The sequence below is a fragment of the Haliaeetus albicilla genome, chromosome 15, assembly GCF_947461875.1.
Source record: "Haliaeetus albicilla chromosome 15, bHalAlb1.1, whole genome shotgun sequence".
Taxonomy (NCBI): Eukaryota; Metazoa; Chordata; class Aves; order Accipitriformes; family Accipitridae; genus Haliaeetus; species Haliaeetus albicilla.
The window spans coordinates 8,365,750-8,382,479 of NC_091497.1; the positions used below are offsets into that span (position 1 = coordinate 8,365,750).

A 16,730-nucleotide genomic window follows, 5' to 3' on the forward strand; every position below is an offset into this window, starting at 1 on the left:
TATAAATTCAATGCGTAACAAGGGAACAACTGATACTCTGTATCAAAGAAAAAAAAACATACTGCTTGCTGCTTTTTTTTTTCTTTTTTTAAGGTTATACTTCCATCCTGATGCTTTACGCTGTAGCACTGTTTCACATCAATCTGCCTTGGATTTCATGCTTGAGGTGTAAATTGGAAAACTTCTTTTTAAGCCAGAAGTTAAAGGTTCTTTAAGAAACCTTAGTTCTCTTTAATTATGATTATCTGTGTGGGAAATTTCTGTTATGCAGTATAAGAAGTAATACATGCACTGATTTCTTGTTCATTTTATCTGTAGCATCCTGTTCTTTTTAAAATTGGATTACTTCTACAGGCTTTAAAAAAGAAATAGCTCTTTAAATACTATTTCCTTGAGATTACTTAAATGATTAGAATGTAATTTTTAGAAATGTAATTTGCTGGAGATATATTGAAGTTTTAAAAGGTTTCATGCCATTTTCTACAGTGTTGTATGTATTTGTAAAAAATGTTTTACAGCATTTCTTTTTCCTGCATAATAATACATTCAAGGAAAGCTCTTTTTTGAGATATATATTGGTTTATAAAACAAAGAGAGTCTAGCAAATATATTCACTACTTTTCAAAGACCTCTTTAAAGCAGCACTTTGAATCATTACCATATCATTATATTTTTAATACCAACCCAATGGATTGTATATGTTGTACAAGATATTAAAAGGTACCACTGGAGAAAAAAATCATTATTTTCTGTTCTCCTATTTTGTATAATGCAATAACCATTAAATACTTGGTTAATAGAACCAAGGCAAAAAAATTGCAGCAAGTCCTCAAACCTCTTTAATCTGAAGAAGGTGTTTGTGCTGGGAAGCAACAGCAATGTTCAAAACTAAGAATCTGCTGGAGGGTGAGAACTGAAAGATACAGAGCGAGCTTATTTCTAGTTTCTAATCTCTGTGCTCTGCCCTGTGAAAGGGAAGAAAACACATCCTGGATTATACGAGTGTTAATGAAACCTGGTTCAAATCAGTAAATAAGCAAAGTAACATTTGAACTGTTAAAATGAAGAGTTTATACAATTTATATTCATATTACTATTACAGTGTCTTTTCTAGGTCTTACTCTTCTTAATACCAACTTGTAAGTTTAACAGAAAATGAACAAACCCGATGCTAGTGCAGTATTGTTGACAAGACAGAGCTTTAGTATTAAAAATATTTCTCAGTAAAGGTCTTTTTTAACCTTTTTCCTAAATCAAGCGCTTGCCTTCACACCGAGACTTCATAAAAATCAAGAATACGAGTTAGAAGAGACCACAGGGATCATCTGGTCCAACCTTTCTTGGCAAAAGCACAGTCTACACAAGATGGCTCAGCACCCTGTCCAGCCGAATCTTAAAATTGTCCAATGCTGGGGAATCCACCGCTTCCCTGGGGAGATTATTCCAATGGCTGATTGTTCTCATTGTGAGAAATTTTCCTCTTGTGTCCAGTTGGAATCTCCCCGGGAGTAACCTGTCTTTTCCATGCGACTCCTTGTAAAAAGGGAGTCTCCATCTTCTTTGTAGACACCCTTTAAATACAGGAACATGGTGATAAGGTCTCCCCTAAACCTCCTTTTCTCAAAGCCGGAAAAACCCAGTTCTCTCAGCCTTTCCTCATATGGCAGGTTTCCCGGTCCTTTGACCACCCTTGTGGCCCTTCTCTGGCACTTCTTCTTCTGACACTTTTCGGCCATCTGCATGTTGAAAGTCTCCATTTGGGTTGTGAATTCCTCTCCCAGAGGCACAAGTTGCACAGTTAAAGCCACAGTCAGTATTGCTGAACCTCAATCTCTCTCTGCTGATGGAGGAGGTCTTGATTCTTTTGCCTTTGAATTCTCACTCTTTTGAATGAAGCATATTCTGGCAGCTTTTCATCACACATTGCCAGAAATATTGAAAAGGATGTCACAGAACTAGCTGTCATCAGTGTGTCACTCTGGACCAGATTTTGGGCTCTGATAACTGTAAAATACAGAGGTGCAGATGGTTTTTAAAGTGCCTTTTGCTCAACACAGAAATTATTTATATTCATGGCTTAAAAACAGAATCATTCAATGCTGCACTCACTCTTTTTTTAACCTAAAGACATGCATGAAAAACACATTAATAAAATTGTGTAATTAGTTACATGGTTGCTGACCTTTTATTATCAGATAATTATTTTCTTTCTTTGCAAGAGATAATGGTTCTGCACAGATGAAAGGCCAGAACAGTTCTGCAGGCCAGAAAGTGCTTAGTCTCTCTACACCTTTGAGGTGTTTTATCTCCAAGGATACAGTACCGTAAGGTCAGAGTTTCCCAGCACAGCACAATACGATTTAGCAGTGTGTAGACATTGCCTAGGCCAGCGAGTAGCCAGATTTGCACCCTGTGAAAGGGTTGTGGTAGACACTCCGATAGTACAAACTGCATCCTGAGCTGATGTTGGACTTCTTGAAAAGAGACCGTCTGTGCTTGCAGATCCCTTTGTTTCAGCACAGAATGGTGGAGGTGAAAGAGAAGCAACCAAAACATCTCTCTTACAGACCTAAGGAGCAAAGGCACTTTCAGCAGGGTCATTTTTTTCTCCCACAGGTTTAGTTCTGAGAAGCCAGCTTTCAAACATGGTTCCTTTCAGTTGACTTGTCATATTGACTGTTTTTAACTTCCAGGTATTTAACAGACTGATGACACACAGTCAAGCTGACTCACTCCTTCAGTGTAATGTATCATCTCCTCTGCAATGTAAATGTTCTCTTTGGCCATGTGGATGCACGTAACACCTTTCAGCAGTGGTGTTTGTCAGGGCCTGTAGTTTTAGCTACTCATTCAAATGCATGAGGCACACTGTCATTCCACTATGATTTACCTCTCACATTGACATGCTGTGTAGTAACACCACATTTTCAATTCTTTACCACCCTTAACATGAGCCATCCTATAGCAAGCATCTGGCATTCTCTGGCAGTTACAACAGTAGGGAAACACATTTTGCCTGTAGAAAAATTCTTCACGTTTAGGAAGATGATGCAGGAGATACACCACTCTAGTGTTCTGAGAACTGACAGAACTTGGCAACATTATAAGCCCTGACAAACAGCTGCTCAGCTGTGACTCTACCAGTAGCTTCTCCTGTCTCTGGACATTGTGTGTCCCTTCTCTCCTCAGTTAGGTGGACACTCTGCTTAACAGCAATGAGCCTGAAGAAAAAAACCACCACCAGCCACACAACTGCCCAAAAACCAGCCCTACACCTCTGCTGCAACTCCTTCCCAAATCCTCAGAGAATTCAGATTTCAAGAATCTCTCCTAGACCGTAACTGCACCTCTTACTGTTGTGCTTTTTTGAGGTCAAGAAAGCCTGAAGTGCTCGGATCTACCACGTAGGCCACGGGTTTCCAAAGACAGACCACACCAGGGAATCTCACATAAAACCTGGCCTCTTAAAGAAGCCCTTGCTTCCAACCACCTCCCAAAAATCTCATCTCGCCTTCTGTCCTCTGTTCACCTTCACACATTTGGCAGCTGCAAGCCATGTAATTTTAAACTCAGACACCTCCGCTCTCAGCAGCTGTGTGCACCCATGCTCTTCACCACTGTACACACACACAAGCCGATGCGTACAATAAATTGCTTCCAACCAGGATACTCCTAAAAATTAACAGTTTCTAAGAAAGAGGTTAAGAAAGTAACAAGCACGTTTTGATGACTGATAAGAAGCTCGCTTACTTGGTCACACTGCTATTCGTGCGTGTATACACGCTCTGGATGCCTTCAGGTAGGACTCTCATCTTTACAGACGCCACAGATGTAACTCCGCTTCATTTCTCACGTTGCTGCGCAGGGGTTATATTGGTGATTGAGCCCTCGGTGGCACTTTATGGCATCGTGTATGAATCGATGCTTTCTTCGGTGAAGTCACCGATGGAGTTCAAGCTCTACGGGAGTACTTTGAGGGCACTGACTGCTCGGAGGCCCATGATGCAGTTTCTGCTCCAGCCTCCTACAGACTCTGCCTTTGCAGAGCAGCGCTGCCTCTTGTTCCCTTTGCCTGGCCTTGAACCAAGCTGCTGCATAACTCACTCCTGCAGGCTCAACAACTTCTCACCCGCCTTCCAAGTTCTGGTACTTTTGTCAGCCCCATTGGAACACCTACTGGATTAAAAATAAACAGAAAACATCAGTTCACTGTCTTTAGTTTTCATCATTGCCTAGAAATCACACTTAGGGTAGGCGCTCGTCCCACACGGCCACAGCCACCCACCTTCTCTCCCCAGAGCTGACTGCGAGTTCCAGCCTCAGGAGAGTGGGCAGAGAAGATTCCTCCCCTCCCTTCCTGTCACTGGCAACCAAGGGGCCAGAGGCTTTCCCAGGACAGGCTGCTATCCAGAACAACTGGCTGCGATTTGATTCTGCCCCCCAGCCCCCCAGAAGAGAGCTGGGTACCGGCTGGGACAGTTTGTCAAACGCTGTCCACTACCTTCGACCTGTCCTGCTACCTGCACAGCTACAGGGAGAGGGGGCTGCACCCACCAGCAGGAGCTAGGAAGGAACAGGAAGAAAAGTAAGTTTTGAAACCCAAGTGTGAAGTATCCAAATGCTGCCTCACTCTGTACCGTACATGTTACAGCCTGACAACATTTGCAGCATTAGCTGCTTCAGAAATTTTAATTTAGACCCCACGCCAGTGCCTTGGCAGCCCTCTATACTGCATTTCTGCACAGCTCTAGCTTCAGATTGGGAGAGCACAGTGAGGAAAGAAGGGCAGACAAATACACTGCAGTGCTTTCTTGTCATCATAAATATCTTTATTGTGAAAAATACCATAAAATAATTCCCACAGTTCTAGAAAAAACAGTTCTTGCTTTTTAGATTTATGATTTTATATAAAGACATTTTATAATCTGAAACATTTGATAAATCTCTGGCTAGCTTTACTTATCCTTCTTAACACATAGAACTGCTACTTTGAGATTCGCTGAGGGCAAAAAAAAAAAATTATTCTCCTGTTTATTTTTTCTTTTTTTTTTTATGGATAAAAGAGTGTATTACAGAGCAAACAATACCTTACAATAAGGCACTTTTAAATACAACTAACCTGCTATGCTATACTGGCTAGTTTCCAGCGAAGCTCCTACAAATCACAGCCCTAAACAGAAGAATAATTCTTATTCCAAACACTGGTCTGAAAACCAATGACAATAACAAGCTTTATTTAAAAAAAAAAAGTTTAAGCTGACACATCTTCTGCATATGTCACAAGTTTGAGCTCTTGAGTTTATAATTCACTCTGAATCTGTTTTAATACTGATTTATTAATACATCAGTATTAAGCATGTATCAAGGTAAAATACGCTCCCCCCACCTTCATTTTAAAACAAGTTGGAAACTAGGTTATTAAAACTAGAGTTCAACAGAGAAAGTTCGCATCTACATATAGGCCAATTATTGTAAAGATGCTTCATGCATATCTCAGGGTTTACAAACTACCAAGACATTTATTTCAATGTTCAGTTAGTGAACATTATTGCACTACAGACACCTGCTAATAAATAAAAAGGCGAATTCAGCTTCGATGTACATCGCTTGCACCACTAATGCTCAGTGTGTTACCAGCGCTTCATTTTCTGAAGTCACATCAGGAAACGCATCACCATATCTGGAGATCGTCAGAACGTAAATGCTTTCTTTTTAACGCAACTTTCTGTATTTTCGGAAGTACCTCAGAGCTACGAGCCAGCATCTGCTCCCTTAAAACTAGCACTGGAGTGGTAACACTTCTGGTAATCAGCAGCTGCTTAGTATCAGAAAGCCTTGTTCTCCATTGCCAGTTGTTGTTGTTGTTTTCAAGACAGTCTTCCACAGAAGGAATCTATGAACAGCATTCACACATCAAACATCTTCCTCCTGCTGCTGACTACATTCAAGCCTTTTTTTTCTTCCTTAGTATGTCATTTTCCCTTTCCCATTAATTCTCAAAATAAACCTAATCCTTTTTGTTCCTGACTGCTTCCAGCATACAGCAGAACTGTCCACTGACTTCGAGAAACAAATCTGCACTGCTCTAACATCGGTACCTTGTATGAATAATTTACTTATGAGGGACCATCTTATTCCTTCCCTAAAAGAAAAAACCTAAAAACCAGGAAACAATTTTCTCAGCTATAGCTTTTAAAACAGAGAAGGGATGAGGAAAAAAAAAAGCTGAACAAAGGCAGTTCTTTAAAAGAAGATGTATCATTTCTAGCACTCCCCTAGCACACCAACGTAGCTGTCTGTGGTGTTTATTGTGACTTCCTGAAACCGAACAACACTCCCGTATGTAAAAATACGACATATTGCTTGCACTGGTCATTCACTAGTAATTTAAAAACAGCCCCTTCTGTAGTGAACAAAGCAATATAAAAAGTGTTTATACAGAGCAATGGCTCGCACACAAACACGTACAGCCGGCAATCCACAGAGCAGCAGCCACCCAGCCCGCAGCGAGTGCGGCTGGGTCGAGCTCGCCCCACAGGGACAGAGGGCTGACGACAGCCACGAGAGGCCATCATACGTGAAAGCTACCTACCGGTCTTTTACTTACTGTGAGCGAAAAGCACATGCGCAGAGAGCTGCCTGCATCGGCTGATACCACGGGGTAACAGGTTATTTATTGGGCAGCAACTTCCTACGTCTGAGCCCTAGAGGTCCTGCGAGAACCACGCTGGCCTAGAACGGCGTGAACAGCGTCCTGAGCATCCTCTACAGAGTTTAAACAAAAAGCTTTCGGACAGGTCAAAAGTAGAAGTTCAACTTCTGGAAAGTCAGTCAACATGGAAAATATCTGATGCTGGAGTTTAATAGGCTGCTGGGGTGTTTCTGTACCATAAACTGTTAGGAATCACTACATACACTCTTCAGCTCGAAGATAAATTTCTGCTGAACAAACACTGACCTTTAAATTGCTGTTGAAAAACATTTTATGAAGCCACACGGCCTCACAATTATGTTTGTAAAGTACTTGAGGCAGGAGATAAGGGTTATGCTTCAATAGCAATTCTGCCTACAGTAATAAAACCCCCACTTTCAGACTGAAGGCCTTATTTGCTAATTTCGTTTGTTTTACTGAGGCTGCTTATGCTTTCAAATGCCATGAGTTAAAGTGAGAGAAGATTCCTATCAGCTGATTGTTGTTTTCCAGTTAAAATCCAATTAAGAAAACACTGATGAACTGTAATTCTTCCATTCTAAGAAAATGGCTGCTGATGAAACTCATCAGTAATTTCCATATATTCAGTTACAGAATAAGACGACTATTCACTCATAGCAGCTACAGTCCTGGTAATACCTCACATTGCATTCACACAGTTCGATCAATTACACTAAACCAATTTTAGCTACACACATATAGTAAAAATAAACCAGACTTTTGGCTAATGGAAAGTTAGTCCCTCTTTTTGCACACTAGCAGCTGTTTTTGCAGTACTGTGGCTGTTACGCAAAACATAAAATTACTTCAGTTTCACACAGTATTAACTCACTGTTCCATCACCCAGCAAGAAATGACAAGGTCTTATTACGTACAGGGTAAGGCCAGCGCTAATATCATATTCCTACAGTCCGCAGTACACTCACCTCACAACCTGTATCGGTTCCGAGTTTTACGTACAAAGAAGTGAGAAATTGCTGCATAGTCAGGGAAATGTCACATCAAGTTTTTTGCTCAAATCTCAAGCAGATATTTTGTTAAAGTGCACACTACTCAAAGATACCTAAACATCCCAAATCACATTCAGAAAAAGTCTCCCAAAAAACATCAAGTATATTTTTTTACTTTCATATTTGACAATTACTGCCAAGGAAATCATCCCAATTCATTTCAGGTTCATGAATAAATTGAGCAGACATTTTCAAATACAATTACTTACAAGCAATCTTCTTTCAGAGCAATTGTTCAGACTCATTCAGTACACAGCCGCTTCACCCTACCTATGGCACTGCCGACAGAAATACCGCACGCAGGTGGTCACTAGGGTTTCCTTTTAAGAATACTGAGAGATGGATCATTCTGCTGAGCACGACAACTAACAATTTGTTAACGTAGAGACTATTGTAACTACCCCTTCCGTGTTTATTAGGCCCCGATTCAGAAAAATATTTACATGCATTTTTACCTTTAAGCATATACTTAAGTCCTAAATTTATGTTTAAGTGTTGTCCTAAGTAGCCTCTTACTGCTTTTCCATCCATAGGAATAAACATGTCCTGCATATCCACAACAAATACATAGGCAACAAGAACACCCCCCCCCCCAAACCAGTAGAGCTTGTCAAGTTCACCACAAAGCAAACCCTCTGAATACTAAAAGAAGGAGCTTTCTTCTAGTGCAGCAAGACTCTGGGTTAAGGACAGCATTAGAAATGAAGATTTTGGGTTTTGAATGGAGAGATTTTTTATTTTTCAACCAATTAAGTAAAAAACAGCAGCAGCCACCAGAAACAGTCTTGGCTCTAACTGAAGTGAAATTTGAATGTAAATGGTCCTCCTCCAGAACCAAAGGGGTTGAATCCTTGCCATGTGTTCCAGTTCCTGTGGAAGGGGTTACCCCCACCCTGCTGACTCTCCGCATCCAGTGGGTCCTCTCCCGCATCAAACTTCCGCCTCATTTCTGAAGGAAACAAAACCAAGGTGTAATCATGGCACAGTAATTAGGGCAGTAACACCAAGCGCATTTGATGACCAAGAACCAATTCAGACCCCCCCCAGGCCAGTGAGCTGCAATTATCACTTGTATTGGCAGCATCTGTAGAGCCTAATTTTGAGTTTTTCAAAGCTGTCCAGGAGACTGGCAGAGGAGAAGAGATTACCTCCACGGAAACACTATACGAAAAACTTCAAACAAGACTTTTAGTTTAAAACAAGGCAAGACAGTACCTGGCTGTCCAATAGGACAGGCATGAATTTCAACAGGGACAGGACAGTTGCACTTTGACCAACTGCATCCCACAAATAATTGAGACATTTTGTCCTTGATGAGTTTATTGGACCTATTCTCTCATAGCTGCATGCATTCAGGATGGCTGGAGGACAGACCGTGCTGTATCCTGCCAATTCTTCACAACCAATAAATTCCAATATTGATCGTTCAGCAACAGCACAAAGTCAGCATGCAGAGCCCCAGACTTTTTCATTCTTCTCCACATACCATTCAGGCAGAGCACTGTCTAGGGGACCGCAGTTTGGAGGCAGAAAGCATGTTCTTTAAGTAGTTTTGTCAAGCGGGGACAAAGCTGAAAGCCTTCCCCAAGACCCACAGAGAAGTCAAAGGCTACACCACTACTCTGTTATTTACACTCACATATAACTTTCAAGCTGCCTGCAAGCACCACAAGGTTTTTGATCAGCCAGCACTTTTTCAGGACACCCATTTTACCAAGACAGAGAAGGGAAGCAAAGGAGTTAGTTAGGGGGAAATCATGAGACTGGCTAGGGGAGAAATGTAGAACATGGCCTCAAAGTACACCAGAGCCCTATGATAATAAGCTTGCAAATCAAAGCTCAGAGATTCAGATGTCCACAGGCTTTATAGTTTTTCTTTACATAACCAACATGGTCACTAGAGCCAGAAAATGACCTGGGAAAAATATCTGGGTGGAAGGAAAGAATGTCATTGCAGTAAGAAGAGATGGAAAGCAATACAGATGGCATTACAAAAGCCAAATACGACCAGTGTTACTTTTCTTGCCCAGTTGGTTTGACAGGAACGGTAAATATGACACAAGAAACAGTTTCAAGAAGAAAGCAAATGAATATGTCCCGGAGATGCTGACAGGTCAAACAGCATCTCAAACACTTCCAGTATATCAATCTCCTAATTTGTGTTCATAATTATGAACAAAGATCACATTAACACAGAAAAAAGATTTTCTGACCAGAAGTGTTTGTAATGCAGTTCATCACTCCCAGATCCCTCCTTCCTCCAAGAAAGTCTGAGCCCATCTGCCTAATTATCACCTTGATGATCCTGAACGGTTAAAGATAAAAATGGGAGCCTCCGATATCTACATCTTTTACACACTTCTCTCTTTCCAGCGACCATAAAGAAACAGTTTAAAAACAAGAACTTAAAAGATGGCTCTGGTTGAGGTTTTGGGGTTTTTTGTTTGGTTGGGGTTTTTTTGTCAGTTGTTCAGGTTTGTTTGTTTGTTTGCTTGGGTTTTTTTAAAGGAAGTGAGATAACCACACCATTCCATTTTTTATTACATTCTTGAGACTAAATGGTCCGATCCCTTCTGTTCATCTCTTGGCAACACAGACATCAGATCTCCTAGTTGCCACACCACAGGGTCTCCCAGGACAGTGGCCACATTCTTCACTTTTCCCCCCCTCCTCCAGAGCTGACCAGCAGACAGTTAGCCCTGACAGGGCTCCTTGCTCCTAGGGACTGGGCTGGCCCCAAGAGCCTTGGCCATAGAGCAGCAGTGAGGGCATCCTTTCCCTCAGGCCAACAGGAGCCAAGAACCCAGTCCCCTGCCCTGGAGGAAATGCTCTGTTTGCAGAGCATTTGTTTGCACAGTGTATCTGGGCTTTGATACACACACCAAGGGCCAATTTTGAGGGCTTCTCTGGAGCGCTTTAGGTGCTGTTATAATCTAAATGTAGTTTGCAATAGAACTTTAGGCAGAAGGAGACACCCACATCCTTAAAGTGAGCATCTCCAAAGTTAATCAATCCTGGAAATCTCTGCAAGATGATATACTAAAAAGAGACTTTAAACACAATAAAAAATACCAGGTTTACACCTGACTTCATGCAACAGATTGGATGCAAGTATCAGTGCATTGCTTTCTCAAGACAGCTAAGGGGAGAAAGGGAAAAAGGGAAGTTGTAATGCTTGTTATGACTTACACTTGCTGCATTTTTACATTACTGTAAAAAAGTAATTTAAAAAAGTGAAGTCACTGCCTAAGAACAATCATTACCTGGGTCAGTGAGGACTTCTTTAGCAGCTGCTATATCAATGAATTTTTTCTCTGCTTTCTTCTTTTCTTCCTCACTCTGGAAGTTATCAGGGTGCCACTGGGATGCCAGCTTTCTGTAAGCTTTTATGATTTCTTGCTTTCGAGCATTTCTGGATGGATAAAATCATAGGTAACTTAAAATTTTCTAATTGTTCATATGCCACACTAGTGAATCTACAGATTTATTTTAAACACTGAGACAGTAATTAAGGGCATCAGGAAAATTATGAGGTGCTAGTTAACCTTCTGCAGGTGACAGTGAAGATTCTCTACACAAAAAACAGAGGAAGCAGGTTGCAACTTTAAACAAAGATTACTCACTCTTTCCTTCACCACCCATTTACTTTCCTTGGAAAGGTGCTACTGCCAGCTACTATGCAGAACACAGTTCCCAGTCTGAAGAATTTACACAATCAGGAGAGTAACAAAAAGCACAAAGAGTAGAGATCAAATTAGTTCACAACTGGAAGGATGACCAATTCTAGTACAGAATTGGACATTTGATCGGTCCTCATTAGAAAGAGAAGTTGTTAGTTTCTCAAGGTTAATGGCACAAGTATTTTAGATACCTTTCAGTTAGTCCTTTCAAACTCTTCCAATCTATCACGCTATCTGCCACAGTTTTATTTTTTGTTGCCTTCAGTAATTCTTTCCAGTCTTCATTTCTTCCCCAATTCATTCACTGACTCTTGGTCATCTATACTAAGAATTTCTTTCCTTCCTTCCCAATGTTGTTTTTTCATTCCTTCTAAAGGAATTGTAAACAAATGCTACTTAAAAGCTGAACACTGCTAAACTACTACAGTAGGAAAGTGAATGTACCAAGATACAGGAACAAAAACTAACACTCACAGAACAAATTCAAGTGATCAGCCCTAGAAGTAATGGTTTAATAACCAGCTTTCACATCACCATCTCAGATATTAATCTCTCACCTTTTTACTCCTAAGATTTTATAGTAATCCCTCTTCTGTGATTGCTTCAGCATCCTCTGGGCACGTTCTAGCCCCTCCCGAATCTGCTGGTCATTTTCACTATTGGCTTGAGCAGTCTCATAGTCTTTAATAGCTTTTATAAAAAAAGTGAATGAAAAAAGATTACACAACTCTTTACAAACTTCAGTTTAAAGAACTCAACCACTCACCAAAAGCAAAGTTTTGCTATTACCATATATAAACAGCAAAACTTTTCTTTCAACTTGCCATGGTTTTTTTCCAAATTATAAAACCTTGGAGTAAAGGAGATTAATTTTCACATATAAACTAGGTAAATTTCTTTCTTTAGGTTCATCACACTTTTTGGAAAGGAATGAGAAGGGAGGTTACTAGTGGTAGGTCAGAACACTCTTCTAGATGTTACAACAGTCACATGGATGAACATAACGAGCACCTAGGACTGGGACGAAACAGAAGTCAAGAAGCAAGTTTCAGCAACTAGTATTTGAAGAGCTCACTGCACAATATTAGTCCCACATTGCTGTTCAACTGAAGGATGCATTATACAGAGTCTTTAAATTAATATTCCTTCTTCTCCCACAGCTTGCACTCAATCAAGACAATAGAAAGCCTCTTCCTCTTTAATGACAATAAAGATGGATTTCAGATTACCAGTAAGTTCATACTGTTAGTGAAAGACACAAATATTTGCTTTTTATGCCTCTGCATAATAGGCAGACAGTTATAGTTTAAGGGTGTTTTTTTCCAAAGGCATGCTCTCACTTTTATTTCAGGAGTTGCACTTCTCAGGAATGAAAGCAAGAGAGATGCTGTCATGTACTCATGAATTTTTAAGAAGTTCCAGGTCTACACTTTTTTTCTGGGTGGGGGCAGAAGTAAACTATATTATTATTGTAAGTGGTAACTGAATGCTTAAGACACCAAGTTTAAATATTCTTTGATATCAAGATTTATCAGGGGAAGCAACTGTTGAAGTCTTTAATGAGACTGCTCTTCTTTCACTGTTATAATCCTCAAAGTCTTATTTGCAGATCCAAGTCTCCTAGGTTTCTCAAGTTAGACAAAGTACTTGCATCAGATTATTTCCAAGCAGATGCTATTTCTCAGCAGGTGTTACATTTGTTTTTCACTGTTTCTGAGCAAGACAGCAGGAAGTGCTAATGAATTTGTATTACCCAGACATCAGATACCACTGCAATCTTGTTTTGGTTATTGAAAAAAAAGTTTCCAAGAAGTATTTCCAGTGCCTCAACAATTTCATATGCTATTACAAACAAAACAAAATTTCTATTCATTTTCACATCAGCGGACACTGTCATTTGCTGCTTGAACAGAGCATTTTGGCTTCTGATGATATTTTCAATAATTTGTCCAGTCATTAAAAAAAACCCCAAACAACGAACAGGAGTGTACACTAATGCGTGTGCCCCATATATATTGTCAAAACTGATAGAAATAATGAAAATGCAGGGATTCCATTACACTGCATTACTGCTCCAATACTTTTAAGGACCAGCATACTTAATCTGCTTCATGTAATAATGGGAGGTCCCATCACAATGTCCTGCCAAATGCAGATCAGGTTCAACTTCACTGAGCACCACATCATCTACAGCATGCAGCACTGCTGGAAACCAAGCTGCTCAGGGGCCAAGTATTCACAATGACAGTACTAGATTTCTCTCTCTTTAAATTGACTCCCTTATTTAAAGGCTGCAAATATCATATGGGAAGGTATGTTTTTTAGTGCTGCACACCGCAGAGGCAATGTGCCCAGCACACCTGACGGCAAGTATATTTTGCACTTCCTCTCAGTTGGAAGAGACTTCAATTTTGATGGTACTCTCCAGTGCAGGAATTTTCTTCTTTCAGAGAGCTAACTGCTCTCCCCACCTGACGGGTGAGAGTTGGGAGCAGGTGGAAGCAGGATGACAGCTTCCTGACCACAAGAAGTTTGCTATCAAACCAGGAGACTTATTACTAATTCACAGTACGTCAAGCGAGATCTTTAATCAATTCTTCTCAGTCTCTGTTTCTAAAAGCACTAGTAGCTCACAAACAAACACAAGGATCACTGCTGCTTCTTACTGGCCTGCCATTTCAGAGAGCATCCTTTCTTCCTTTCATCCTGTCCCATGACATGAAAGGAACAACCAGTTTCCAGTATCAGTTTCAATTTAAATAACTTTAGTCAAATCTAACTCTCCTCCTTTCAACACAAGAGTCTTCACAATCTCTCAAATACTAATCACATTGTACTGCTAAACACCTTAGCTGGCTTTCCTATCTTCCCTGCATCTTTAAAACAGAGTGACCAAGATTGGCCAATATTCTGTATGCAGAATTAATTTCCTATCAAACTCGAGTAATTGCAGACAACCTACATCCACGCCAACTCTGCTGGAATAACTGAACCAGTTATGCTTTTACTGAAATAGGGACCGTTTCCTCTACAGTAGTACGATGGGGAGGAGGAGAGAAAAGAAAAAGGAAAAAAAAAAAAAGAAAATGGATGTCCTGACCAATTTTGAAACAGCAAGGTGTTTTTTTCTTCTGCAACAAAACCTGTGCTGTATACTTTAGACAGACAGACTCCTGTACTTACGAGGTAAGCCAGAAAGGGAGTCATTACACATCTGTCTCTGTAGACAAGCCCTGGATCCCATGTGATTATAAAGTAATTAAAACCATTTGATGGGTATCAGAACTCAGCTATACATACTGAAGTGCATCTTAAACATTTAACAATAATCGCCTTCAAAGTTCTGAATTACAAGTACTTTGCAATTTCCTGTCTTTGAACAGGAAAATAGGTGCCTCTAGCTTGAAATTTTCTAGAGGGAAGAATGAGAATCAGTTTGCTCCTTTAAATATGAGATTACAATTTTAATTGCTCTGTTCTCTACAGCAGAGAGAAATCAGCCATCATTTTATAGCTGTTAAAACTGAAGGATGAGTGAAGACACCTTCAGGCAGACTAACATTAATGGACTATTATAATACTGTTTATGGAGGCTCTGCTGGAAGGCAGTGTAACTACAACCATCTCACTATTGTCAAGGGCAAGAGGAAGGCAGGGGATATGCTAAACAGTTCCACTTTAGCATGGTTGTCCACTCAGAACCAGGCTAGGCCAAGCCCAGCAGGCTCCAGCCCAGGAAATAAGCTCTCCCAGATCCTAGGTGTGTCCTCTCTGTGTTTCCTTATTTATATCCCATAATAGGGAAGTATTTGCTCCAGCACAAGACCAAGATGGCTCTGTGCATTTGTGCAGGACCTTGTTACAAAACTTTGTCCTCTAATTTGCAAAACTTGCCAGAGTCTCTCACCCTAGAAGAACCACAAATAGATGAGGATTTAATAGAAGATGTTAGAAAGATCCAAACTGAGATTCATCAATTTCAAGAAAACAAATAGATCAATTCTGTCCACTAGTAAAAAGCAGAAGGTACATCTAAGAGGACTCACAGCAGGGCCTGTTTGGCCTACCCCTCTCTGTGTCCTCCTCTCAGCTGAAGATTTATACACCTTGAGGGGAAAAAATAATCTTAAATTTTCTTTGGGTTCTTTTGCTGATACGCCTTCCTCTTAAAATAAAAAAAACTTTGTACAAGCCATAAAGCTATGTAGATTTGTATTCTGTACCTTTAACTATTTTTAGGGAATTGGTTGGGGGTTGTTTTTTTTAATTAATTTGTAAATCTACTTTTTCCCAACACTGACTGAGCTTACTTCCACTGTACTGAAGTACAGAAGAAGATGGGGAAATGCCCAAAGGGGACCTCATCACTGTGAAATCTTCCTGAACCTTACTTTCAGGTTGACACTACAGTTCTAAACAATCAAAAGATGGAAAAACATTACCCTAAGAAAAACAGAAAGGTAATTTTTCCCCTCACACTTTGGGTTTTTTTTCAAGCAATCACTTTGGACAAAGATCACCAGTTCTCTAAAATGCTGCTGTCTTCCACCCTTTTTCTCATAAGGGGGAAGAAGGCTTGCCAGCCTCCACAAAGAGGGACTAGGGCTAGGTCACTTCAGCAGTACAAGGTCTACAGGGCTGATGAAGAAGAGTGCCTGAAACCACACCAGTCCTCTTTATATCATCTTTTCATTTGAGTCAAGGAGGCCTAAAAAATTTAAAGAGAAAAAAAAAAGTATCTCATTTCTGAAGTGAACTTCAAGAGGTGAGCAGTATCATCTCTCAGTGATTAATTCCTCAAAAAGACAAAAAAAAACCCTAAGTGTACTATTAATGAGAACAGCTGCCTCATGAATGTTTAAATCAAAAAGATTTCTTTTGTTCAGTTGTACACCTAAAGATCTAGTACCACAATAAAGAAAAGGAAAATTGTTCTGAGTACTGAAATTAATGGAACTAGTTTTCTGCAGATTTAAAACCTACAAGTCCTTTCTCTCACCACATTTGACTAAAATAGCCCAATGCTTCAGAAACTGCTGCATGACTGAGCACAGTGGCAGAACAGATTGTCCAAATTTCCATCTTAAGCCTGGTTTCTTGTGGAAATGAGATTCACTAAATTAAATTTTGAAGATTTTTTTATAGCACATTAGCACTTAGTTCTCTTAAAGAAGCTAGGCAAGAACATCATCATGTACGCAGACACCCACATTACTCAGTCGCTACCTTCCAAGGCTGTAGATGGGACCATGTAACAGTACGCATTTTATGGAAACCCTGTATGGAAAGTGCAGCCACAGGAGTTGAATCAGTTTACTGGTCTTAGCA

The 16,730-nt window shown here is 40.2% G+C and overlaps 1 protein-coding gene and 1 long non-coding RNA gene across 2 annotated transcripts in view; both read right to left on the reverse strand.

Moving 5' to 3' along the window:
- Nucleotides 1-484: 484 nt before the first annotated feature.
- LOC104313118 (uncharacterized) lies at nt 485-4,502 on the reverse strand. The gene is made up of 2 exons (XR_011327892.1): nt 3,751-4,502; nt 485-2,569 (listed from the first exon to the last, which is right to left on the reverse strand). It is a non-coding gene; the product is annotated as an uncharacterized lncRNA (long non-coding RNA).
- Nucleotides 4,503-4,807: 305 nt separating this feature from the next.
- The window catches only part of DNAJC3 (DnaJ heat shock protein family (Hsp40) member C3), a 37,703-nt gene continuing 25,780 nt past the window's right edge, over nt 4,808-16,730 (reverse strand). The window contains exons 10-12 of the mRNA XM_069802454.1: nt 11,960-12,092; nt 10,986-11,134; nt 4,808-8,671 (exon numbers count right to left, since the gene is read on the reverse strand). Coding sequence (XP_069658555.1) covers nt 8,514-8,671; nt 10,986-11,134; nt 11,960-12,092 — 440 coding nt within the window. The 3' untranslated portion in view covers nt 4,808-8,513. The remainder of the gene's footprint in view (nt 8,672-10,985; nt 11,135-11,959; nt 12,093-16,730) is intronic.